Here is a 25831-nt window from a genome sequence, read left to right on the forward strand (position 1 = left end):
AGCAAAAAAGGAAGATTGTACTGTTATTTTTCGGTCTGGACATCAAAGAAAAGGAGACCGTGTAAAACTGTGCAAAATCAGGCTTTATTCTTTCCTCCTGCATCATCACCTTTCATCATCGTAATCACCATCATTGTCGTCAACATCATTGTTGAACACATTACTCACCAGAGACAGACGGCCAGAGAACAGATTTTCAAAGACACTCGCAGCTCAGATCTCAGAAAAACCAGACATCAGTTATCATAGTCCCGCCACATGGGGAAAAAGTAAGCTGTACACGACTGCAAAACTTTTCAACAAGGTCTCCAACGTCCTTATTTACATTTCCATCTCTTTTGGCGCCTCGAGTCCATTCGGTAGTCAGTATAATTTAGTTCTAGCTTCTGAGGACAGTGAAAGGCCGTCTCCGTGGTTACGATGTTGGATATTATAGTCTTGCTGACTCCATAAATTTTCTTTTTTTCCTTCTGCTCTACTCTGTCCAAAGCAGGCCCGAGGCGAGTCCTTTTCTCCAGGTCAGGCAAATGATGAATAAGTGCAATGTCTAATTTAATGTCAATAAAATACAAACTCACACGTACATACATAGATACATACATACATACATACGGTACATGAATAACCGATAAAAATTGATTCGCTGTACAAGGTTGGCATTCTCCAACGGGACGACGGAGGATGCGCCATATCGTAAGAGTTCAGCCCGACTTTTATCTGTACAGATGAAATCGTAGCTTCTGCAATGTAAATTCAAAAGATGGACTCCATAATGTGACGGACTTAAGAAAAAGCAACCATCACACATGAGGCTTTGTGGTTGTTGGGCACAGGAACAGATAGTGTGGCAGGAGTAGTGGCAGGATCGGCTTATATATACGTATATATATATATATATATATATTCTTATTAACAGTATATTGACATTCAGCGGTTGAGGCCTTTCTAATATATTCTCCATACAGCCGTTTTGGGATGTTTGCCTTTGACACAAATGTTGATGCCATCTTCTTCAAGCTGCGTAACCTCATGAAGGCCAGGGGGAAAAAAGCAGTTAATCTCCAAAAGCCTTTATAAAAGGGCACAAAGCTGCCGGACACCAGTGCTGTAATAATGCCAGTAAATATAATGTATGCTGCTGTAAGCTGCTCTCCTGCCACACTGATTAACTTTCTAGTCTGAGATGCAGAGTGCATTAAGACTCAAACTCACTTACTGTTGTTGTAAACAAATAACACGTAATCCTGTTAATGGCTGGTTTTAGATGCCATGCAAAAAAGAAAAAAAAGTGCTGACAGTATGCACCGAGCCCAGAACTGCTTTGGCTGCCCCTCATGTCCACATACCCTGATCCTCAATATACATAATTAATTAAAGACTATGAAGCAAACAGAAGACACGATGCCTTTGCAAAGACAAAAAAAGAACATGTTTAGGAATGTAAACTCATCACATTTTTGCAACAATGGGATCTGTGTCAGTAGGAATGTCTTTTCTTTATGGATATTCACATAAAGAAATTATATGGAGAGATAATTAGTACCGAGGATCAGCAAAAGTGCAACAGTAATTATCAAGGAGAAAAGCCCATTCAGCCCTCAGGTTTGAGCGTGTGCACACATTTCAATAGTGATATGCTTTTGATGGAAAGTGAGTGAGGAAAGTAGACAGACTTTAACTTAAAGGAAGGTTAAATGAACAATGTGCTGCTTAAGCATGCTGAGATGAAGGGGCGGAGAGAGAGAAAGGTGAGAAATGAGACAATCAGAGGAAAACGACTTCAGAAATAATGTGCTCAAGAGCTCCCCCGGCCTCCGCTACCTGGCCTGAGGTCAGCTCCACCAAACATTCACTGTCTGCCTGTCTGTGTACCTCCATGAGAGAGAGAGGGAGGGAAAGAGAGATGGAGAACCTCTATTAGCTGGAGTAGATCTGGGTCCCAATCACACGCATGATCTCCTTCTGCACTTTGGGCTCCTGGGTGTTGATGTTGGCATCTCCTACTTGGCCATCCTCGTACCTGCACGTACCCAAGAACGTGCCCACACTTGTTATATATTTCCTCATTAAAAGGCATCATAGCCATTTATATTTAAATGCGCCTCTATCAGCTGTTCCTGTCTCAGAGGGAAATCAATTACAACGTCTTTTGAGGTAGAACCCACTGATATTATTCCTTGTTTTTATTCTACCCACATCAATTCCTTCAAGGGGAAAAAAAACAATCCACGCAGCTCAAAAGGAGAACCGGAGCCCTGGTTTGAATTTGACACAGTGCCATCTCAAATTGAATTCCCAATCCAGGAAATAGCAGTGGATATAATAATAATAGACCTGCCATCTGGTAAATGTGTGCCTAAAATGTGGACTGACCATCAGGGGCCATGTTGTGTTTGTTCAACACTAAAATGCACAGTTTGAAACATGGATGCGGCCAGCAGCACCACAAAATCACTGCTGAGTTTAACTGAACAATTGAGGTCTATGTCTTTAGCCAAGTATTTAATGGCGGACGATGCCGTGCAAGACTTGTATTTCTATCGCAGTGACTCATCAATAGCAGCGCAACTTACACAAAAAAGAAGCGAGTGCAGACATGGTCGGAAACTGGACACACCCAGATGTTACCGTGTTTCTGTAAGTCCTTGGATGTTATCACTGTTTCAAAAAAAGAGAATAAAGAATTATTGTCAGGCACCCGGTGTCGTGACTCCAGAAATAGTAACTGTTAAAATACGTGTTGCGTAGTATGACTCACGTTACAAAGGCTTAAATTCAACTGTAGACAGTATGCTGCAGTAGAGCTATTCATGCTTCGATGTGTTCTTTTGACTGCACAGATATTTAGCTTTCCAAACAGAATAAAATCAAGGGATCGAATACTTCTCTCTTCTTATCATTTTCCCCCTGTACGCTACCTGCTGCTTGTTATTACCTTCGCACAGAGCGATGCAGTTCAGATTTCGGCTCTGAAGGAACCTCGATTGTATGGGACGGCTCTGTTAAAGGAAAGAGACAGGAGACAATGGTAATGTCCCACCAGCAGAGCTGATCAATATTTATGGAGATCTTTTCTAAATTCACTCACTGAAGCAAAACCCAAGGATTGTAGCAAACATACAGAGGTGATGTGCAATAGCATAAATAGGATAATATTTTGTATCCTCTAATGAATTAGCCCCATTTTATGAACAAGTCTTTCCTTTAAATGAGAACCAGTGAAGATTTCTTTTAAATGATTGTATTTATCCAGTGATTTTAGCAAAGCACCTGTGGTATGGTGTTCATTCGGTTGTAGCGCTGCACCAGCTCATCTTTGGTGGGCATACGGTGCTGTCCTTTCCCCATTCCTGCAAGATGCAACACACAGACAGTTGCCAGGAGTTAGAGTGTCCTCAACCAGAGTCACTTATGCTGCGTAAAACCTTCCGCTGGTGGTTTCATTGTTCAGACCAGTGATTACTTGCTAACTTTCACAAAGGTTTCGGCTATAACTGTCTCAAATTCCCACTTAACGTTTCAATGATATTTGATATTGATATTTTCTTCTGCATATCTTAAGAAAATCATAACAAACAACTCTCGATAACTGGAGCTGATGATGAAGGTCCACCCTTGCACAGTCAAGACTGTGATTAAACACAAACAAAAGAATAAACACACACAAAGTTGCCTTGACAATCGCGTTCATTATAAAACCACAACATGATTTATGGATGGTACAGGAGGTGATACTCAACAGGAAGTGAGACATTAGGGTAGCATGGAAAATCTCCCACATGTAAAAGTGTCCCGGGACAACCAGGACATAGACTGCACTCAGTGAATATGGTGAGACCAGAGGGATGCAGGGTGATGGAGCGATGAGCTGTTCCTACCTGAGTATCCAAAAGATATGCTGGAGATGGGGCTCAGATAGATGCCCTTTCCATACGCTGCCCCATGCAGCTTGGGTTTAAAAGAAAGCAGGAAGGAAGGAGGAATCATTGAGCTGTTGCAGCAACACACACCTGCACACACACGCTCATACACACATAACTACCGCAGGTTCCTCAAGTTTTCCTGTGACAGGAGTAATTACCTACAGTATCCTATAGATCAACAATTCGGAATTACACAAAGATCACACGAAGATCCAGTGGTAGTGGAGAGTAAATCACCAAACAAATGTGAGCGGCTGGTTAGAGAAAACTGAAAACATTGGCACTGTTTCTCCTTTATGCACTGATGACAAGTGGTGATGATGTCCACCCAAACAGGGCTGTCCACTTTAGGACAACAAAGGGATTCATGGAGGTTGATGTGCTCTAAATAACAGTGAAACCAGAGAAGAAGCAAACGGAAGAACAAAAATGGACTTTGAAAAGTTGTAGGTCAGGCCGGGGAACATCTGGAGGAAATCAAAAAGGAGAAAAAGACAAGAGTTTTCTAATGGAGGCCACTCTGCCATCCAATGACTGTGAAGCCCAATGACAGTGGAGGACGGCAAGCATGTGTGTGAGTGTGTGCGTGTATGTGTGTTCGGGGGGGAGGTGGGGGGGGGGGGTCAATGCTCAAGGTGAAGATGAGAGGACAGAAAGAGGAGGCAGACGAGTGCCGAGGCGAGATCAGAGATGGCAGAGTTCAAAAAGCTTGAGAACAAAGACGGCATAAATGAGACAGGCAGACATGATGGAGCACTCATGGGTGGGATGACACTTTCAAAGATCCTTCAGATTTCTTTTCTTTTTTTTTAATTGCATCTAATCTACTTTCCAGACGTGTGTGTAGTGCAAAGCAGGCAAAGTCACTGTCTGGCTTTCTTGGTGGTCCGGCATTCACAGTTTTGTCATTTATCCTTGAATAGAACGTAAGCATCTTTGTGAGAACGCTTACTACCAAAAACAGATATATAAGTAAAAGATGAATATTAAATATTTGATATTTATACTCTATACTCAGGTCTACACTCTTGATCTAAACTGCTCTGTGGTCTAGGGGGTTAACCCTCACAGCCAGCCTCCTGACAGCTGACATCACAGCCCCACCCACCTTCCTCCTTAACAGGAGGAGACATGTCCGGCCTCAAAAAAAAAAATCTCTCTACGTGCACAGCTCTGTGAAATGCCAAGAGCAAGGCTGACAAGAGCGAAGCTGTCGTCCATTCACTGCAAAAAATGATTCGGCCAGGAGCGAGCGCGCACTCTCTTTTGCAGCAGGTTCACCGTCCGTGGCTGAAACTACGTACCTGCAGCTTGGTATAAGAGGCATTGACGAGTCCATTTCTCAGAACGGAGTGCCAGTTCTCAATGTGGGAACCACTGAGAGAAGAAAAAAGAATAAAGATCTGATGCTATCCCAGTTGTTTCATCCACCTATACAAAGTGTATGGATGTAAATTTTGTTGGATTGGCCATTTCTTTTTAAAATGAATATAATGTAATGCTGAAAGATAAAATGAATTATAATATCCTATTGTAGGTATGTGGGCTGTCTTGAAAATTGGATCTTTCCATTTACAGGAGTAAGGTACATACTGTACATATGGGCATTTTCCTATCCTGCATTGAGCGTAATTTAGCGGTCTATCTGAAATATTCATCCAAGCTCCATTTGCTCCATCTGACAGTAGGAGCTGGCTCCATGTGCTGGCTCTCAATCCAAAATAATTCTGTCCTTTTTGTTGTTACGACAAAAATCTGCTCAAATGGTTCCGACATTCAAATCATAAAGACCAGGTGTTACAAGGAGACACTTTAGTGTTTGCCAGGGTGTGCTGCAGTAATGCTAAATTATGCATGCATTTTAGCCACAGTGCTTGATTTGAGAGTAATTACCCGCATAATATTTACCCGACAGCAATAAGGGCGGAAATGTTTTATATAATATCACATATGCAGCATGAATTATTTCCCAAAACATTTTTACCTGCCTGAATGATTTGAAGCACTTGAAGTTACAGGATGCAAAAGTAGCCCTTAAACAAACACCAAAAAACGTTGGACGTCTCCCGAGTAAACAAATCTGACTCACTGGAAGGCGAAGGTGCTACCGTACAGCTTCTTGGCAGTGCGAAAACGGGCCTCTTTGGCTGGGGGGCTGCTGAGCAGCAGGAACTGGTGGGAGGTGTGCATGAATTTGAGTTGCTGTGATAATCATTGGGGAGGGGCGAGAGAGACACAGACAGAGAATAAGTTCATGCCACCTAAATGCACAATGAAACATTCATGAAGTGATGTATGAGTGATGTCAGGCATCCTCACCCTGCTCAGAGGCAGCTTAACGATATGTGATCTGTTGCTGGAAATGATCCTGCAGGGAGGCAGAAACATGAATGTGATACAACTGCTTTATTTCCCAAATTAAAATTACCCCTAGTTAACACACGTGGGGAACAAACACATGTATTACTCACCACTGCAGTAGGGGATGGGCCAGAGGGTCCAGCTTGTCCATCTGTTTCTTGATTTCTAAATACGAACCCTGGAAAAATACCGGGTTGAAGAGCAGCCAAGTGTCAACCATGACAGGATAAAGAACACAGAGGCTACTCCTTTAATATCCCCCTTCCCTCATCTCCCTTCCTCCTCATTCTTGTACCTGAGTCATCTCCCGAATGGACATGACACTGTCCAACGCTTTCTGCAGTCTCTCATAATTCTTCTTCTGTAGTTGAGCCGCACAGCCATCACAGGTAAGAGAGACAGAGCATGCTGACATCTTTAATCATATTCGTAAGTATGAACTGCATGCATTGACTTTATTATCTTATTACATTGCTGGAGAGAGTGCTGACCTTTGGGTTGAAGGCCAGTGTCTTAGGATCATTGGGGTCAACAACTGATGGGTAAGGCTCAAAGATGATGCTCTTACGAGGAGACTCAAGAGCAGCTCGACACATAGCCACAAGCAGGTCCACCACCTGAGAAGACGTGGATTACATGTTTTATTTCATTCTTTCATCATTGTTACAATATGTATGTATGTATTTTGTACTTTATGTATGCTGCTTTTCTTGCACACTGTACACATTGTATCCTATCTGGCCTAAAGAAATTATAACCAGGAGAAAATACAAAACTTGTAAATAGCATTTTATATGATTTATTGCATCGTTACCTCAGCCCCAGTGGCCACTTCCTCTGCAGCTCCGGACATCACACCCAGTGTGTAGAAGGAGAACACGCACAGCTCCCTGGTGCACACAGCCGGCTGTATAAAAGATTATACACGTAGATGATGAGGGATTAACGCTCTCAGTTCAGTTTGTTTGGTCATCGACTGTTTTCATCATGCCCCTTCACACCAGTTAACCCATCTGATGCTTCATTTTTTAAAAAAATAAATCTTTATTTGGGAATAAGACACAAGAATGAGTTGCTACTTCATAAACGATTCCTTGATATTGGCAACACAAAAAAAGATGTTAATAATAATCTAAACAACTGCATTAGGTTCATTTTTGCTCTGTTTTAGATTTCATTGAAGGCATTATTGGTTGATTTTGGCAGCACTAGATGAGTAATTGTGAGGCTCAGCTTATCTTTTAGGTGCCAGAACTTCTGTCAGGGTTTCTTTGGCTCTCTCTCTCTTTCTCTCTCTCCTGACAGGAGCTGCATGATGACTTGCGGTGCAGAGCTGTACGCCTGGACCTCGTCATCGCTCACCAACTCGGCTGCTTTAAAGGAGTGATCATGCCTCCAGTTGTTGCCAGATGAGTGTGAACCACTGGTACCCGGTAGCAAATCATTTCTCTGTTCATTCCTTTTGTGAATTTCTGCCTCTCCTTGCTTTTCCTCTCTCGCGCTTAACCCTCGCTTGGTTGCTGCTCCCTCTGCCGCCCTTTCCTGTGATTTCCTCTGTTTGGACTCGGAAATTGCGGTTTTGTGAATTGTGCTTTCTCTTTTTTTCCCCAGTGGAGGAATAAAGACCTCCGTGAGTAATTTTTACCAGCATTTTGGGGTTTCACTAAAGTCACAATTTCAATATCAATCAGCACATAAATGCTGCTAGACTTTTAGGAAATTACTGTAGCTGGCGATAGTATCATCATTTTGTATATAACTATGAAAAACATCTAACATGTGCTGCTGTCTAATATGCTGTCATATAGTGTAATATGCCGATTCACTCATCTTTCTCATTACCTTCAACATGGATCCATTTTGAAAGACGTGCTGCTCGTCACAGACCACGCAGTACTCATTTAGTGTGGGGATCCTCTGCTCTGAGTACTTCATTATCTGTTAGAAGGAAATCGCAGCGGTGTTTCTGGTTAACACTCCTCCATGACAGGAAGGAGGTAGAATTGCGATAAAACCTGATTCACGCTGTGATTACATACAGCTGTGTCATGTTTTGGACAACACAAGAGGCTCTCGCTGGGTCTGGTGCGTAAGTGCAGCAGTAATTACTCTCATAAGTCACTGATGTCTGACCTGTACTAGAAAGCCATACTCCAGTGTTGGGATGTTCTTGCAGTGACCACCCGCCTGGGACGAGAAAAACAATTCAATCAGCTGCCTCGTGGTAATCTGCGCTGGGGCCCTTGCCGCTGGGACAGCCACAGTCTGATGGGTCAAGTGAAGACAAAGGATTATGGGAAACAGCACAACGGCCATGGCATGATAGGGGTAAGTAACACACTCAGGTAGAAACAGTTCATGCGTCGGATATCCGAGAAGAACAAATCCCAGAAGATAGAGTACAATGCCTTGGAAATCATGTGCTTTGGCACTGAGAACGATTATAGTTTAATTTGCCCAAATATGTCTGCAAACTGCCAGTGGTTCTATGGCAATCAGTGGAGTCAGATTCAAATAAATAAAGAAATAGAGCATCTATGTGTTGTACCTCTGCTGCAGCATTCAAATCCTTTTATAAATATTCATGGAAACGATCATAACACAGACAGAAAAGCTTTTATCACCCAAGCAAGCATCTTGTTCTGTGTGATCGACCTCTGACAACGACTCGTGCCGATTAAACAGCGTGTCAGCAATTCGCTGCTACGAACAAACACTGCTGCATGTACAGATGATGGCCACTACTTGGCCAGTCTCTCAGGCCAATTGATAAGTGGGGCGGTTGAGTAATTAATCACACTAATTGGAATTTAATCAAAAGGATCTGACTCTGGAGGGTGATTTTCCAGAATGGCACTGACCTGGCTATTTGGAGGATAGCTGAAGAGCTCTCCTTTAGGGTTTTTCATTGTGCATGAAATAGAGCGATTCATCAGGCGGGTCACCCTCAGTTCAGGGACACTCAGCTTCCCTTTTAAAACTGTGTCTTGGATCAAAGGAAGACTTGGTGACCTAAAATGAAAGAACAGCAATTCTCAGCTGATTGCATGATTCATTAGTATGTAAAACTGCAATGTTTTAGGTTGTAACTATGTTGGTAATTTTGAAGCAAGACTGACAGAATAAATACCAACTCTGCTCTATTTCAACTTCAACCAACATACTCCAGCACAAGTGACTAAACTTAAACCAAAGATTTGTGCTCAAACAGTGTTGCCAGGATACAAGTTGTGCAGAGGTTAGGACCTCTGTTGAGTATGCTAGGTTTAAATCTCCGGATTAAGAATGTCAGAGATTCAGAAATAAACACTTATTTATCACAGATGATGACCAGTCTCTAAAAGTGCACTCACAGGAGGATATTTAAAATATACAATAAGCCTACTTGGGTATGGGGGAAAAGATGCTAAGTCCAGCACGAAACTTCTTGATGGTTCCTCCGGCTTTAAACCAGCTGTGCCTCTTCTCCTGCTGGGCCTTGAGGAACTCATTACTGAGATGTTTCCACTGCTGCGAGGTGAACGTGCTCAGGATCCTGCCACGTTGGAGAATCAGATTTAGATGAAATCTATCCATCTAAATCTAACAAATATTTCTTACTTTTTAAGCTGCAGGCCCAGGCTAAAGCCTTCTTTATTGGATGGCTGGAACACTTCCACTGATGGTTCTGTGTAAGGAGGACAAACAATATTACAAAGTGCTCAGCTACTGGCACAAAGACCTAAAGCCCCTCTCAGGACGCCATCCCCCACACTGACTCACCAGGTCCGTCGAGGTACTGAGACAGAGAAAAGCGCAGTCTCACAATAATGGGCTCTGTTCTGATAACTTTCCAAGCTGTCGCAACCTCCTCCTGAGACGCACGCACGCAAACACAGTTATCATCCTAATTAGTGCCATTCCTCACCATGTAAATAAGTTATGAGCACACAATGCATTATAAATGGTGTATTACTTTGTAAAATGTCAACCTTAGAATGCTGAATGTAATGACGAGGAGGTGTGAGCAGAAATAGGAAGGACTGCTGACTCACGTCTAAGAAACCAATGTTAATGTGAAGATCAATGTCCACATCGTCGATGGTTCCATATTCCCTGTGCAGACGCACACATCAATTGCAGTTAACGACTAAGGTGAAGCAGATTATATCCTAAAGCTTTTAATGGAGGATAAGCTTTACACACAAATCATGCAGTGACTAAAATTAAATAAATTAAAAAACACATGCTGTACCTAACAGACACGGCACTGTCCGTGTAGATGTCTTTTACTGCCTCGATATCTGCATCGAGTTGCGGGTGGCGGTACAGGTCAGCAGCGCAACTCCCCTGTAATGACACGTATGTTAGAGCTGGCTACACATACACACACGCGGCTTGACATGATTGTGGATCGATGGCAGCGCAGTGAGATGATTACTGCATTGACAAATGCTAACTGAATTGTACTGTCTTTGTCCTCGATGTGTTATTTGCTTTTATATGTGGACGGACATCGAGAAAGACACAGTGTGGTGTTGAGTTACTGCATATGTCTGAGGTGGAGTCAGTTAGTTCCTTATATGACACTTCTTACATCTTTATACATGATGTTGGGTGTATTAATTTCATTTATCTGTGAAACAATCTTCCTTCAGATGCCGTGTTGTGTCATATTGATACAGTTTTAGACATGAAGGTGTCATATGGGATAGGCTCAGGCTCACACACACACCTTCCATGAATATCATTTAAGGCGTTAAGATTTTAGCTCAAGTTTGGGCATTTGGCTGGTGTCTAGACTTTTAGTTGAACTGCCATCCCCTCCTCGCTGCCTGAGTAGAACAGATCCCCCTCTTTCATCCTTATCCGCACTATGCTGCTTTCATGCTCCCCCGTCTGCATAGAAATGAGCTTTAAGTCCCAAACTGGATTTACATTTCAATCACAAGACTTGGAAGATAACAGCAAGGGAAAAAAGGATAACTAACAGATTAAGATCTCACGAAGCGCTGAACTTTACCAGATGAGATGCTGCGCGAAACAGCTGCCACAGAAATGGAGTAGCCCAGGATTAATGGAGCTGAGTCTGTCATATTTACTCTCATCACATTTGCACAAAACATTTTTACAGGAAGTTCTGTTTCACTTCAACCTGGAACTATCAGGCAGTCTGATCTTTCTCTTCTGCACTCACTGCTGATGATAAAACATTCATATTTACTAAAGACTGACTCCAAATCATTTCAGATTGTGCCAGAATTGCTCTTAAACAACGCTTTGCATCAAATTCATCTGCAGGAAACTCTGCTCACATGATTGGACGCCATTATTGAGACAACAATAATAAAAAAATATATAATTAGAAATTATAAAACAGCCGGTTTACCTGGATACCATACAGGAACTGTTCTGACTCATTCTCCCCATCTGACTCCTCGTCAGTCCAACACTGGCCTTTGATGTCCTGTGGGTGAAAGCATTGTAAAAAAAAAAAAGAAAAAAGGCCATTATAGTGGAGATGTGCTACCTCTTTCTGTCATCCCTTCATTTCTCATCCTTTCTCACATCTCCCTATTTAGAACCCTCCTAAGGCTTCAAAACACAGCTTAATATAGCATCTCAAAGCATTATTCTTTGCAAGAGAAAGGGCTCGCTGTGATTCAACCCTCAGATGTGTACTCGATGCATTTGTAAAAATATCCATGGTTTTGACAAAAATAACCCTTTTTTTTTTTCTTATTTTATTTTTACCAGCAAGGCTTAAATTCTGGAGATCTTGTGACATCATAGAAGCTGATAATTGAGTTGAGCATTCAAAGCAACACTGAGGATTAAATAAAAATTATACAATGCACAAATTATTGCATTACACTATGGAAACACATCTGTCTCACCATTAGATCTGATGTTCATAAGGCTCACTCAAACAGGTCTAGTCCTTTGGATAGAGTCAAACATTGCAGCCTGTTTCCAGGAAGGAAGGACAAGAGAAAACTGCAGAAGTTGGTCTGATCACCTCAGAACTGCAACAACAGTACAGATAGCAAAAAGAAGTCGAGCAGAAGGAAAACATGGAACAAAGAGATGATCTCCAGTGATGCCATGCTTTGTAAGTGGTGCCCTCCTCCCCTTTTCTTTAAATGGTCCGCACTTCACCTTGCCATGTAACCTAGCAACAGCCATCTCTGCCTCTTTTCAGAGTGGCATTAATCACTGTGGAGAGAATGTGTGGGAGATGCTGTATGCGCTGTGGTACACTGAGTACCAGAATGGCTCCGTTTCTTTTGTTTGCTTTCCCAAGACCTTCATCTCTTAATATCATAGTGAATGCTGACGCATGTTTACACACGTGTGCGCGCACGCACACATGCGCTTCTTCATCCAGCTTTTCTGATTTTCCAGGATATATTTGTTTTTAAATATCATGACAATTTTGTGTTTCAGCATAACCCGTATACATTGATACTGTCAATGATACAGAACATTGTGAAAACATTACACATTACATGGCTGTCTTTGGATAGGCAGTGAAAATGCATAAAACAGACTTGTTTTTAAAAATGCGCGAATTAACAGCATCACTGACATTAAAGGGCGTTTATAGCAACCTATTAATTTATTTTACATTGTATCTTTGGAAAGACATACTCTGCAGATGCAAATATGCATATTTCAAACTTGAGCATCAGAATAAAGATTATAAAGATTTTTTTGCGTTCATCCTGAGACTGGAACCAAAAAAAAAAAAAAATCCTCAGGCATGAATGCCTCCATGTTGTTTCTAGGTCAGTAAAATTAAAAGAACCCATTATTAATTTCCTTTGTTTGCGGTCTTCATATTAGACCCGCCTTGGACTGGTAGAGAGGCCCATTGACTTAATGTGTACATAAAATGATCATGATATTTCATTAATATGTTTCTAATTATGGAATTCTACTATTTATCTCTTTCTAATAAACCTTCCAGACATCATCTGCACCAGATTTTGCAAGGCTCCTTTGTTAAATAGCATGTATTCGGCTCCCTTTGCTTTTCTTTATGTCTCTTCTACCCGGTTCTGTCCTCAAGACCCCCACCAGCACCAACCTCGACGACTCACATACCAACACAAACATGCCCCCCCTCCCAACCCCACCACAGCACAAACACAGATGCAATCAGACGAATTTGTCTCCATTTTCCGTCCGTCCTTTCTCCCATCCAACAATCCATCCATCCAGACTTACCTCCGAAGAGGATGGAGCCTCGGATGCTGCCCTTGCCTCAGCTGCTCCCCCTCTTAAAGGGCACACCTGCTCCCTTCCTTGGGCGGCTGTTTTCCACTGAAACGACAGATGACATTAAAATAAAATAATAGAAAAGAGACGACAGAACTGTCGTCCTGCCAGTGCGCTCGACTGTGTGTTTATCTATTGCAGATCTCCGCTCCTGCTGCCGTCTATATATTTTGCCTGACAACACTGAGTCCCGCGCGCATGCGCAGTGACAGCGAACGGTCTGTCACGTGACCCGCAGCTGACTGCACTGCTGCTGACTGAGAAGACAAGAAAATAGAAATAATATGGCTCTGACAGTTTGAACGCCTCAGTCTCTCTGTGTTTGTGTGTCTGTTGAGTGCAGTGGTGTACAGTCAGTCAGTTCTCATGCTTCAAAATATTCTCTTGCAATTTTGTTACAAGGGAATTGTAATCCTGAAGCATACTCCAAAAAAGTAAACCTTCAGCCTCTCAGGGTTAAAAAAGGAAATATATCACATCTGCGTGAATCTGTGGTAATGTCTTTAGAGCTCATCATTCTTTAACCCAATTATTTCAATTATCTCTTTTAGGAGTTTACCTTAAGAATGGAGATGACTGGATAATGTGTGGGCTTAAAGGAACTAATTACTTAAAACAATGTTACACACCTAAGATGAATGCATAATACATTCAAGTGTCTTCATGTTTTGCATGCCAAGCTCAGGCATTACACTGCATTTGCAGTGGAATTTCATCTCCAGTCTGAACATGTAAATTTTTTTTTTTTCATCTGACATGCAACATTAATCAACTTGTAATCCTTCACACCCTCCATTCCAAAACATGTGAATTCATTTTACAGAGAGATGATGCAGCAATTGTGCCTTCTTTTGACATTTGATTTCAAATATTTCTATCCACTTTTACTGTATGTGATTGGGGGGGGGGTTGGACAGATGGTTGTTGAGGATTTCTGTATGTATCTTGGCTTTATCAAGCTGCTCCTTAAATCCTATGGTGGGATTTGGTGAGCAGTTCCAGTGCAGTGGTAGTAGTGATACACTCAGAAGCATTAGGCTGTCTCATTTGTCCTGTATTATCACAGTGTCTTAATGTGCCTCGTGGCCCAGGTGTCAGCAGGCATTAATACTGACTGACAGCCACAGACTTTTGCAGGCTGACAGGACAGCAGAACTGTCCCTTACCTGCGCAGGTGTGTTTCTGTTTGCCTGAGGTGGTTGTGTGGATCACTGAAAGAGTAACATGGGCAGTGGAAGCAGCAGTGCTGATGTCACACCTATAAACAGGTCAGTGCGAACAAAAAGGATTAAATGTTAAAATGAATTTCATAACATAAGCTCTCTTGCAAGGATTTATTGTCTTCTGCATGTCAGAGCTGATTATCATAATTAAGCACCTTGTAGGAAGGTCTGTGGAACATTGTGACATGCATGCAGGCATAGACGAAAAAGTTCATCATGGCAATATATAATTGAGAATAGTTTTAACATAACAATTGTATACCTTGACACAGCAACATTTGTTCTTTACTTATGCAGCCGCTATAGTTCTACCGAACCGTGATATCATGTGTCACCATTAGGTGGCGGTATTGCACGACAAACCATGCTTAGCAGCGATCAGTGGTCACGTTACATTTGTTACTTTAACATTCGTTTTGACTGCCTATAGGTCAATTGTATTGCCTGCTAAAATCACTTAACCTTAAAGGCACAATTACTGTACGTTGGTCAAACATTACGATAATAGAATAACGATTACTAGTTTCAAACGTACTGGACAAGCACGATGACTGTACATTTGCGTTATTCAGGAAACTCCACTAACTACGCCATCCCCAGTCACATGGTCACGTGGTCAGACACCGCCGTTCTCCAATATATTCAAGCATTCCTATTGGCTCAGCAGCTATACCAAGCACTTCCACCGCCTTATTCTGTAACCTTCCGCTTTCTGATGTTATAAGCATCTAATCGAAATGATATATTATTTTAAACAATAAAACACACGAGAGAGTGACGTGTGATGCTTTTAGTTGATATTGCCGAGTCAAAACGGCGCATCCACTGTACATTTAGTGTTATAACCTCGGATTGATACGTCTCAGCATCCCTGTAAAGTAGTACGGTAGCGTATAGGAGCACAGAGATCACCTTGGGCTGGCCACAGTCGCGGTGGTTGCATCTGTGCAGACGGTCGCCTAGCGTGTTAAGGTGTGTATTTGCAACATGGAAGGAGATTAAAACTTTAGCGACACTCGTTCTGTCACGTTTCTATCTTTTACTTGACGCTTAGGTCACATCTTGCGAGCTGACAAGTCCTCTAACATATAAGCTGCTAGCTGCTACCGGTCGTTTAATATTTATCACGTTGTTACTCAGAGTATTCAAGAGCCAGCACGTGTGAGCGGTCTTACGCTTAGCTAAAAACTGCGTTTTACCTGCGTAGGCGGTGTTTAGCGGGCAACGTTTATGAAAGTTCATATCATAGAAGATGGAAATCGAGGACATTTTTCTGTTGTTTCACGCCTTTTATGATGATGCTTTTACGCGATATCGTTCAACGAAATCTTAGCACTAAAAATTATATTTTCGAATGTGATGTTTGAGGAAAACGAATGTCAAAAGAATCGCTTCCTGTTGCCTCCTGAAGTGGGTGTGGCCGTGTGGTATTGTGGCCTTTCATTGGCTGGCTGCTCACGTCTACTCAGGAAAATGTGACGCAGGATGAGAACGTGGCCTGCAGCGCATCGCCTCTGCAGCAATCCACTATAGTTCACTTCACCGTGTATTTTCAGAAAAAAAATCACTCATTTTAGATTTATTAAATCGACATGCTGGTTCAGCCACTTCTTCTTTCGAGAGAGCGGCCCATCAGGAGAAGATTTCAACATTTCGTTATACACGTCAATTAACAGTCACGGTGTATATGTTCGTCCCGTTATGTAATATTGTCATGGAAATCGGGCTCTTGTTTTAGAGGTAAATTAGCTGAAGTCGATACCCTTGTGTGGCGAGTGTCGGTGCAGCTTTACTGCAGTAGCTGCTGCAGCGGTGCCTTGTTGACACAAAATACGTTGAGAGGAACGATTTTGTCCCCATTCCACAGGATTTGACATTTAGTCGTTTGTCAACCGATCCTTCATATCGGTGAGGAATTAATGATTTTAATTGAAACACCCTGACTAGATAAGCCTCAAAATGTACATTTTTGTGCCATGGCAGGGTAGATGTTGCATCAGCACATGCTGCAGGATGTACCTCTGCAGACACCATGATTTCTAAAACCTTGGCTACTGGGTTTCCGTGATTCACGTGATTCTTTGGGTAATGACTGGTACAGTAGCCATAAAGTAGCAGTTGCAGCTGAGCTAGGCCTTAAAGTGATTAAAGCAGGTGCTTTACAGCTGCCACAGTGTTGTTTGTATCTTGGATGTGGGCACTTTGTTCCTTTGGCATTACAGATGCATATCATATGTCAACGCCGATATTAAATTGTTTCAATATGTGCCATTAACAAACTGAATCCCAGTTGTGTTTTGGGATTGACATAGTGGAAGTGCCATAGTACATTCTGAGTATTGGATGTCTAAACAGACATGTCCCATACTATTAATAGTCCAGGGTATCTTGTGACCTAAACAGTTTAGGTCAGACCAATATTCACCACGGTGGTGGCTCACAGGCTATACATGTGTGGTGCTGGAAGTCTCCTCTTATGTATGGCCGCTACATCGGGTCATGGCGAATGCTTTGTCACAGCAGGTATTCTCTGCAGCCTTTATCCCTTTGGAAGGGATTTACTCCTGAGCTGCTGAAAGTGTTGTGCGTTGGCGCACACACGGCACCGGGCCAGTCTGCCAGTAGTTCTGTTGGAGGGAGAAAATGGCTCCTTGACATTGGAAGCTCCCGCGCCCTGGGTTTGTTGCAGAGGTCATTGGCTGTAACAGTCCTCTTTGTGTCAAGGAGGAACAGAAGAATCTACCGGGGGTATGCCTTTCAGCCTTCCTGTGCTCGACTGATTACTTGTTTTAGCCAATTTAGATTAGCCAGTTGCTATGTCAGGTCCATAAATGGATGACGCTAAATGCTAAGTCACCTGATAGCAGCTTGTTTTGCTGATAAGGATCATACAGGTGAGTTTTATGCTATACTACAATAGGAGTAGGGTAGACAGAGGAGAGAGGGATTGGAGGAGATTAGCATTGGCAGCCAACTCTAAACTTAGCCTTGCATTTGGTTGAAGGTTACTGTGGCTGCTGTTGGCCTTTGGTTGCTCACTGGCTGTTTGGGGATCAGAAAACCTGAACAACAGTTACTCCACTTATTCCTAATCAGGTTCACAGTGAGTGCAGGGTAGGTTAGAAGAGGCAGGATGTAACCAGCAAATGTCACGTTTTTCAAATGCATTGCATTGCGTTGTCTTGACTTTAGAATGAGCATTGTCGAGAGGCTGCTTTATGTAATTGTTTGCCGTGTGAAAACGGTCTCACCTCTGCCATATTTCTTTGCCTTCGTGCTTTACATGTCTGCCTCCAGCCCTTGTGTGTGTTGGATCTGTGAGATGTGACTGTGCGCACGTACAGCGCTGGTCTGGTCTGCCCCACACTTCTTATGTCATCAGCAGACATGAATGTGTCGGTGGGGCTCTGGCCCCCATCCTAAACGTCCATTGGAACATAACAAATAAGAGGAAATTGCCAACTCATGATTGCTGTTTTTAGAGACTAGCCCACCGTAAATGTTGCTTTTATGTTCTTGAGTTTCTCTTGTTCAGTTTCAAGGCAGCACATTGCAAGACAATGAATCTAGTATTATGATGAAAGTTGAGCACTTCCTGTACTGTGTATTCATGGCAGTGTCGTTGCCACAGTGACTCACTGGGAACCTAAAGAGGAACAGTATAAAGTAGCATCGTAGGAAAGTTTTAGTCCTACTTCTGAATTGAATCAATGATTGTTCTTTTAGTTCTGAGCTACGGTGAATTGTATCAACAATGGAATCATACATTCACCACTTTGTGGCAAATGGTTGCACAATCTGTTTTGTGCCAAGTGGCTTACAAAGGTCTTTATTTAAATAGGATGTTTTTGGGAACATTTCTGAAGCCTAATGTTTAGAATATTTCTTTTAATAAAATGAATTGATTTAATAAAGGCTATCTATTCAATAAAACATGTAGTTTATGGTTTTAATACAATAAAATTCAAGCTTGCTGCTTAATAAATATGATCAGCTGTAGAAATCTCTCCTCTGCCCATTATAGATCTCTTCTTATTTTTATTTTTTATTTTGCAGGACTAATAAGGTATCATCCAACACAATGCCCCAGCCAAAGTCTGACATGGGCTCTGCCTTCATCCAGACGCAGCAGCTCAATGCTGCCATGGCCGACACCTTCCTGGAGCACATGTGTCTGCTGGACATCGACTCAGTGCCCACTACTGCTCGCAACACTGGCATCATCTGTACCATTGGTTAGTCAAAACTACAATTTAATACCAACTGTTGAATCACATTTGATCTTGTTACTTGGAACAGTTGCACATTTATGGCTAAATTGTTAAAAGTATTTTTTTTTAACCAGTTCTTGAGTTTTTGTAATCAGAAAGCAGCCTGATTTTGATAAGAGGCAAATGTAACTAATCATGTTTTACTTACTTGAAATACTTTGTCATAAAGGGATGTATTCACACATTTTGTGCAGGACCGGCCTCCCGTTCTGTGGAGATGCTGAAGGAGATGATCAAGTCTGGAATGAACATTGCTCGCTTGAACTTCTCCCATGGCACACACGAGGTAGGTATTGCACAACTGTATCCGGAGGTCACTTTTAAAAGTCACGTCTTTATTGTTTATCTCTTGTGAAACATGGTTATGTGCTTTATCGCAGATTTGTAGGTTTGGGGATGTCACGTCCTAATCTTATTCAAGGTTATTTTAAGAAACCCTGAAAAGGTTTTTGCTCAATAAAGATGTCTGGAACGGCCAAGATAGTATTAAGAATGAACTACTTTTAGCTGAGAAAGATAAAGAGCAGGTTAGACATTTGTGACCTGAGAAATAAGCAGGGCACCTTACTTTGTGTTTAAATTGTAGTAGCATCCAAAAGAGGCAGATTAAAGTGTTGAGAGTAAATAGGCAGCGACAGAAGAGCTGAGACTCATGGGAAGTTGATTTTATACATTTAATTCTCTCTAGAATTACACTTAACGCTAAGCTCTCAATTTATTTAAATCTCTAGTAAATGGGGAAAAAAGTAACCTAAACAACACATTTTAACATTGCCAAGTGTAATATCTTGGAAGTCCTTCACAATTAATGGCAGCAATGAAAAAAGGTTCATTATTGTGGAATTGGAGAACTGCAAAGAGAAAGCTTTGTCGATACTAAAGTGCACCACGTGTAGCTTCTTTGCCGTCATGTCCCAGGGTGTGAGGGCAGGTGCAACGCAACAAGGTCAGGTCTACTGTCAACAGCAGAGTCAAAATATGTTAGCGAATGCTATTTATTTCGTTTTGATTTCACATTAATCGCTTTTACATTTTACTCAAGGCGGGTTGAGTTAAAGGAGATTTAATTTAAAATGACCAGGCCAAGATAAAGGTACATATTTTGGTTGAAATTTTAGTTGTTTTTTTCCATGAAGCTTCGTTTACGGCGTTGATGAAACTCATTATTCAGCAACATGCAGTTGCTAACGTGACACTTCTGATTGCACTGTCAAACACACCTTAGGTCAGTTTTACCTTTTATAAAGCTATAAATCTGAATCAGCTTCCACTTTCTTTCCATTTGAATGTACTTTACAGTTATAGTATATACTTTATAGCAGACAACTACGTTTAAATTTACTATATGTATAATTTAAAAAAAATCCCTGATTATTCTGGCATTAAGTAAGTATAATATTGGCATTCCTAGCTGACTGAAATCAGGAAAGATTTAGTCTGACTTTTGATGTGAAAAGATTGTTATCTTTTTGTGTGTGTGTGTATTATACCAGGTGTTTCTGTTTCTCCTCTGTAGTACCATGCAGAGACAATCAAGAATGTACGTGAGGCATGCGAAAGCTTTGAGCCTGGAAGTATCCAATACCGTCCTATTGGCATCGCCTTGGACACCAAGGGCCCAGAGATCAGGACTGGCCTCATCCGCGGAGTGAGTTTAGCACCACTCATTCCAAGATTTTACACGCAAGCCAAAAAAAAAAGAAATTAAATGGAAAAAAAACTTGATGCAATACTATGACAGAGCGGTACAGCTGAAGTGGAACTGAAGAAGGGCAACATGATTAAGATCACCTTGGACGATGCGTACATTGAGAAATGCAGTGAGGAGATCCTCTGGCTTGATTACAAGAACATCACCAAAGTGGTGGACGTAGGAAGCAAGATCTACATCGATGATGGACTCATATCCCTGCAGGTCAAAGAAATAGGTAAATGTAGGAGGGGCTTATGAAGAATCAAGTTGGCCCCAAAAACCGCCTTTGATCTGAAGTGTCAATCATAGAGCCCTTCTCTCTTTGCTCCTCTATATTTTCTTATATCTTCAGGTTCTGATTACTTGATGTGTGAAATTGAGAATGGTGGCACCCTGGGCAGCAAGAAAGGCGTAAACCTCCCTGGTGCTGCTGTAGACCTGCCTGCTGTTTCAGACAAAGATGTGGAGGACCTTCAGTTTGGTGTGGAGCACGGAGTCGACATGGTGTTCGCCTCCTTCATCCGCAAAGCTGCAGATGTCCACGCCGTCAGAGCAGTGCTGGGAGAAAAGGGCAAAGATATTAAGATCATCAGTAAACTTGAAAACCACGAGGGTGTGCGCAGGTGTGCTTTACTCTGCTTTCTTTAATGTCCAGTCTCAAGTAAAACAGATGGTTGTTACTCTGATTTTATACTCTGCTTAGATTTGATGAAATCATGGAGGCCAGCGACGGCATCATGGTCGCCCGCGGTGATCTGGGTATTGAGATCCCCACAGAAAAGGTCTTCCTCGCCCAGAAGATGATGATTGGACGCTGCAACAGAGCTGGCAAGCCCATCACATGTGCCACACAGGTTAGGATGCAGCAAACGTTATCTAGTTAATGTCTGATTCCTCTATGCCGCGTGTTTGTTTTTGTCATTTGGAGGCCTCTTAAGCTCTGATAGTTAGCCGCTTCATTTGAATTCAGATGTTGGAGAGCATGATCAAGAAACCCAGACCCACCCGCGCCGAGGGCAGCGACGTCGCCAACGCTGTGTTGGATGGTGCTGACTGCATTATGCTGAGTGGTGAGACCGCTAAAGGAGACTATCCTCTTGAGGCAGTCCGCACGCAGCATATGGTGAGTTATTATACTTCAAATGTAGCAGTGGAAATGAATAATGATCAGCTGTGTGTGTATACTATTTTCCATTTAAATAACACTTAATGTGAGCACGTCTTGCATGTTATTCAGTTGCAACACTGCATGTTTTCCTCCTTGGCCAAAAAGCTGCTTAACTGCTTAACTGATTTGAGTTTAGTCAGAGCTAATTCTGTGGAAAACAAAAAAAATAACCAACTGCATATTTACAAATATGTGGAAAATGTTAGCAAAATTGCAACAAAGCCTTAAAAATATTGCCATCCTTACAGATGAGACAGTTGAGACAAAGTGACACGGTTAAAAAGAATACCTTCCTAAACCGAGCTTCTGTTGGAAAACTGTATTCCTGTAATGGTCTTTTATTTGTAGCAGTTTTTCAAGTCAGGGACAGACTATAAAAACACCTAATAAAGGCTGTAACTGAAGCCTCACCTTCACATCACATGGAATATGATGTGGTTGCTTCCTGCTTGTCTTTCTCTGGTCAGACCCAGCCTGGTTCATTCCCTCTGTATGACACGGATAACCTGCATGTGTTCAGCTAGAATCTTTTTTGCATTGCTGTGCAGAAGCAAGAGCCACTGAGCAGTGCTGCAGCTCCATAGCCCCCCACCCCATTTTGAGGTTGCATGTCTTGCAAGTCTAGGCTCTAACCTGTGTTTAACATACTCTTTCTGTCTCACTGATCTATTGTCTCGTACTTTTTCCCCTTAACCATGCCTTCATAACCTTGCCTGTACTACAGCACTATCACATCTCAAGCTCTCATTTTACAATTTTAATTAACACTTAAGCTGCGTCTACTGTTTTATGATAGCATTTTATAGTCTTAAAATGACATTGTGTCTGGGTGTTGTTGGGTTATCTAACATGAGATATCTCATTCATTGTGAAGACTTAACTTTGTATCCTCGCACTAAATCCACACAAATTCTTCTACTTTGTCCTTCTGCCTTTTTCTTATGTGTCTTTGTATTCTATTTTCTTTTGTCCTTGTAATACGTCTGTCCATTCCTGTGTTCTTGTTCCTTTTTTCCATCTCACCCATTTTCCTCTCTTAACATCTGCATCTGCCTGGTGTGGGATTGGCCTGGCTTCATGTGTATTGCCCTCACCTACGCCAGATTGCCCGGGAAGCCGAGGCAGCCATGTTCCACCGGCAGGTGTTTGAGGACCTGCGCCGCTCCACGCCGCACTGCAAAGACCCAACTGAGGCTATTGCAATCGGCGCCGTCGAGGCCTCCTTTAAGAGTTTAGCCTCTGGCATCATTGTGCTCACTGGCTCTGGAAGGTAGGCAGGTTCCCTGTTCCTGCCAACTCGAGGCATAAAACACCTCAGCCCCTCAGATTCCTAAACCAGAGAGAGCAGGGTCAGTCAGGGACAGACTGGAGAAGTCACTGGGAGAGGCTGACACGTACCTGACATGGCTGCCTTTTACTCAAATACAGTAATATATTCACCATATAGTGGTCCACATGAGTAATATCTTCCCATTGCTCAATTTGTGTATTTGTTAAATGTGTCAGGGATTATTCCTCTGTTATAAATTCAGTTGCTTTGTGTAACCAGGGGACTAGCTGCTCAGTTGTGTCAGCCTCTCCTAGCAGAGTGAATGGATGTGTAGAAGCACTTGCTGGGTGTGACTGAAAGTAAAGCCCTACCCTTCCCCTCATGGTCACTCCGGACTCAGATAGCACGAGAGGCCGAGGCGGCTACCTTCCACAGGCAGCTGTTTGAGGGGCTGAGAAGACACACGCAACTGACTAGAGACCCTTCAGAGGCGGTAGCTGTCGGTGCAGTGGAAGCATCCTTCAAATGCTGCGCTAGCGCCATCATTGTCCTCACCAAAACTGGGAGGTAAGAAAGAGAAAGACATGATGCCAGCGCAGGAGGTAAGACCAACTCGGTTCTCCCTCTACCGACTGTGTAACAAAAGCCCTCCCCTTTTGATTTGTGTGTGTGTGCTTGTGTCGAGTGTGCTGCAGAGGGTATTTTTTGAGCCACAAATAGAATAATAAATGCAATTTATTGGTCTAATTCCAAAGTCTTTTTTCCAGACTTTATTAAATCTAATCTGAATACCGTAATGAATGCTTCCACCCAAAACATTCACATAGTGAGAACTTAATTTAGTCATTTTTTATTATTCTGAGTTTTAGTATTTTATTGTCAGTCAGTCAGAAGGCGACAACGCGCTGAAGTCTGGAAGGGGACGTTTGGATTCTGCCACTGTTTGTGTCTTTGCCTGTAATGAGTAATTTTGGGTGATTAGACTTCTAATTGGATTAGGGTTCAACTCCGGTCAACTCGATAAACAAGTTTGGTTTTTGGGAGAGGGGGGTTGTTTTTTAATTTAGTGATATTTAATTCGGTGGTAATACAAATGTGACTATGTAAAGTGCTAGGTTTAGGAAGCATTTTAACTAACAAGTTTAATTACATTAATGTTTTGCCATTTGTTTTGTCTAATTAATTTTTGTCAGCTATATTAAGATTTGGAAATACTCACACCGAAATGGTCAATCCTGCCTGCATTTACAAGCACGACCCATTTTTGCAATAAGCTAGAGATAATTTTAAATATTTTTTCTTTTCCATTCACTGCTGTTTGTATATCTGCAGGTCCGCACACCTGATCTCCAGGTACAGGCCCCGTGCTCCCATCCTCGCCGTGACCCGCAACGCCCAGACGGCACGCCAGGCCCACCTGTACCGCGGCATCTTTCCGGTCCTGTACACCAAACCATCCAATGACGTGTGGGCAGAGGACGTTGACATGCGCGTTAACTTTGCCATGGAAATGGGTACGTGTGTGGCCAGGTTCTTGTGCGGCTGTAACTGGATCAGTGCAGGATGTTTCTACACTAGATATCAGATTGAATGTTTCTAAAAATGTTTTTGGTTTCATTTCCAGGCAAGGTCAGAGGCTTCTTCAAGGAGGGCGATGTTGTCATCATCTTGACTGGCTGGCGTCCCGGCTCCGGTTACACCAACACCATGCGTGTGGTTCTGGTGGCTTGAACCGCCACAGGGGCTGATTTCTCCCTTCACTTTCATTTATCTTTCATAGGTCTCCACTCCACAGTCCCCTGAAGCTCGCAGTGCTCACCTGACACCAGACATACAGTCAGCCCACTGAACAATAGTGCAGATCAATGACATATGTCACTTTTAAGCTGAAGAGCTGCCCTGGGATCGAGCGGAGGCCTGTTCCTTTTCACGTCCTCATTCCTATCACAGTTTTCTTTTCTCAGTTACGCCAGTTAGCAGGGCCGCCGATTTAGTACCCACTGAGCAGCAACTATGGTATTTATTCACTGAAATGATCAACTGATATTGAGAACCTTCATTTTAAAATACAAAGCAAAAAGCTTACCAACTACACTCCTGCTGATATGACGAACAAAATAAACATTTCATTCTCCATTACGGGCCCCGAAAGCCCAGCCTTCGCTCCTCCATTCCACCCAAGCAGCTCCCACTGTAGTGCTGTGTGTAAAGTGTCTTTCATGCCAGCTTCCATTGTGATTGAAGTTTCCAAGTGTTGCACTCCAGATCTCCTCTGTTACATTCAATATTATACTTGACTTTTGTGAATGGTAAAGTTTTGTCTTGGGGACATCCAATACTACTTATATTTTGTCTGACCATAGAGAAATGTTAGTTTTGGATGTCTACTACAAGTGTTTGCCCTAGTTAATGTATCGTTAGATGTATCACACAGCCTTTGGATCATGTCTAAGTTGCCTCTTGACAGTAAAGAATAAGCACTTTGAGGGTGGTTTTCAGAGGTGATGAACTTTGTTTTTCTCCATTTAGTGACTCACTATAGCTGGCTTCTCATGTCTAACAAGCTTTGATTGTTACAAAGTGTAAGTACTAACTAATTAAAGTTTAACTGGTGTGCTTAGATGTACTTTAAGGCTGGATTTCCACCATTAAAGAGGAGCAC

At 42.3% G+C, this 25831-nt stretch overlaps 2 protein-coding genes across 7 annotated transcripts; one reads left to right on the top strand and one right to left on the bottom strand.

Annotated features, from left to right (window-relative positions):
- Positions 1-62: 62 nt before the first annotated feature.
- Positions 63-18042, bottom strand: parp6a (poly (ADP-ribose) polymerase family, member 6a). Of its 3 annotated transcripts, none has more exons than XM_029845768.1 (23): positions 18019-18042; positions 13494-13589; positions 11653-11730; positions 10519-10613; positions 10319-10379; positions 10047-10137; positions 9885-9951; positions 9670-9819; positions 9146-9296; positions 8418-8549; positions 8127-8222; positions 7099-7191; positions 6776-6901; positions 6580-6645; positions 6395-6462; positions 6243-6291; positions 6013-6125; positions 5228-5300; positions 3879-3948; positions 3271-3350; positions 2936-2999; positions 2574-2658; positions 63-2020 (listed from the first exon to the last, which is right to left on the bottom strand). In XM_029845768.1, the coding sequence occupies exons 1-23, from the start codon at positions 18025-18027 to the stop codon at positions 1918-1920; spliced, it is 2016 nt and encodes a 671-aa protein (XP_029701628.1). In that variant the 5' UTR covers positions 18028-18042; the 3' UTR covers positions 63-1917. The 3 variants fall into 3 exon arrangements, with proteins under 3 accessions (XP_029701628.1, XP_029701629.1, XP_029701630.1); XM_029845769.1 differs by lacking the exon at positions 18019-18042 and adding an exon at positions 12161-12230 and having other exon boundaries at positions 13494-13747; XM_029845770.1 differs by lacking the exon at positions 18019-18042 and adding an exon at positions 12161-12289 and having other exon boundaries at positions 13494-13747.
- Positions 15590-25831, top strand: pkma (pyruvate kinase M1/2a). Of its 4 annotated transcripts, none has more exons than XM_011609668.2 (11): positions 15590-15739; positions 18824-19002; positions 19233-19324; positions 20555-20686; positions 20780-20966; positions 21084-21354; positions 21435-21585; positions 21702-21854; positions 23003-23169; positions 24502-24683; positions 24794-25831. In XM_011609668.2, exons 2-11 carry the CDS (start codon positions 18849-18851, stop codon positions 24898-24900), a joined length of 1596 nt encoding a protein of 531 aa, XP_011607970.1. In that variant the 5' UTR covers positions 15590-15739; positions 18824-18848; the 3' UTR covers positions 24901-25831.

The sequence above is a fragment of the Takifugu rubripes genome, chromosome 13 (genome assembly GCF_901000725.2).
Source record: "Takifugu rubripes chromosome 13, fTakRub1.2, whole genome shotgun sequence".
NCBI lineage: Eukaryota > Metazoa > Chordata > Actinopteri > Tetraodontiformes > Tetraodontidae > Takifugu > Takifugu rubripes.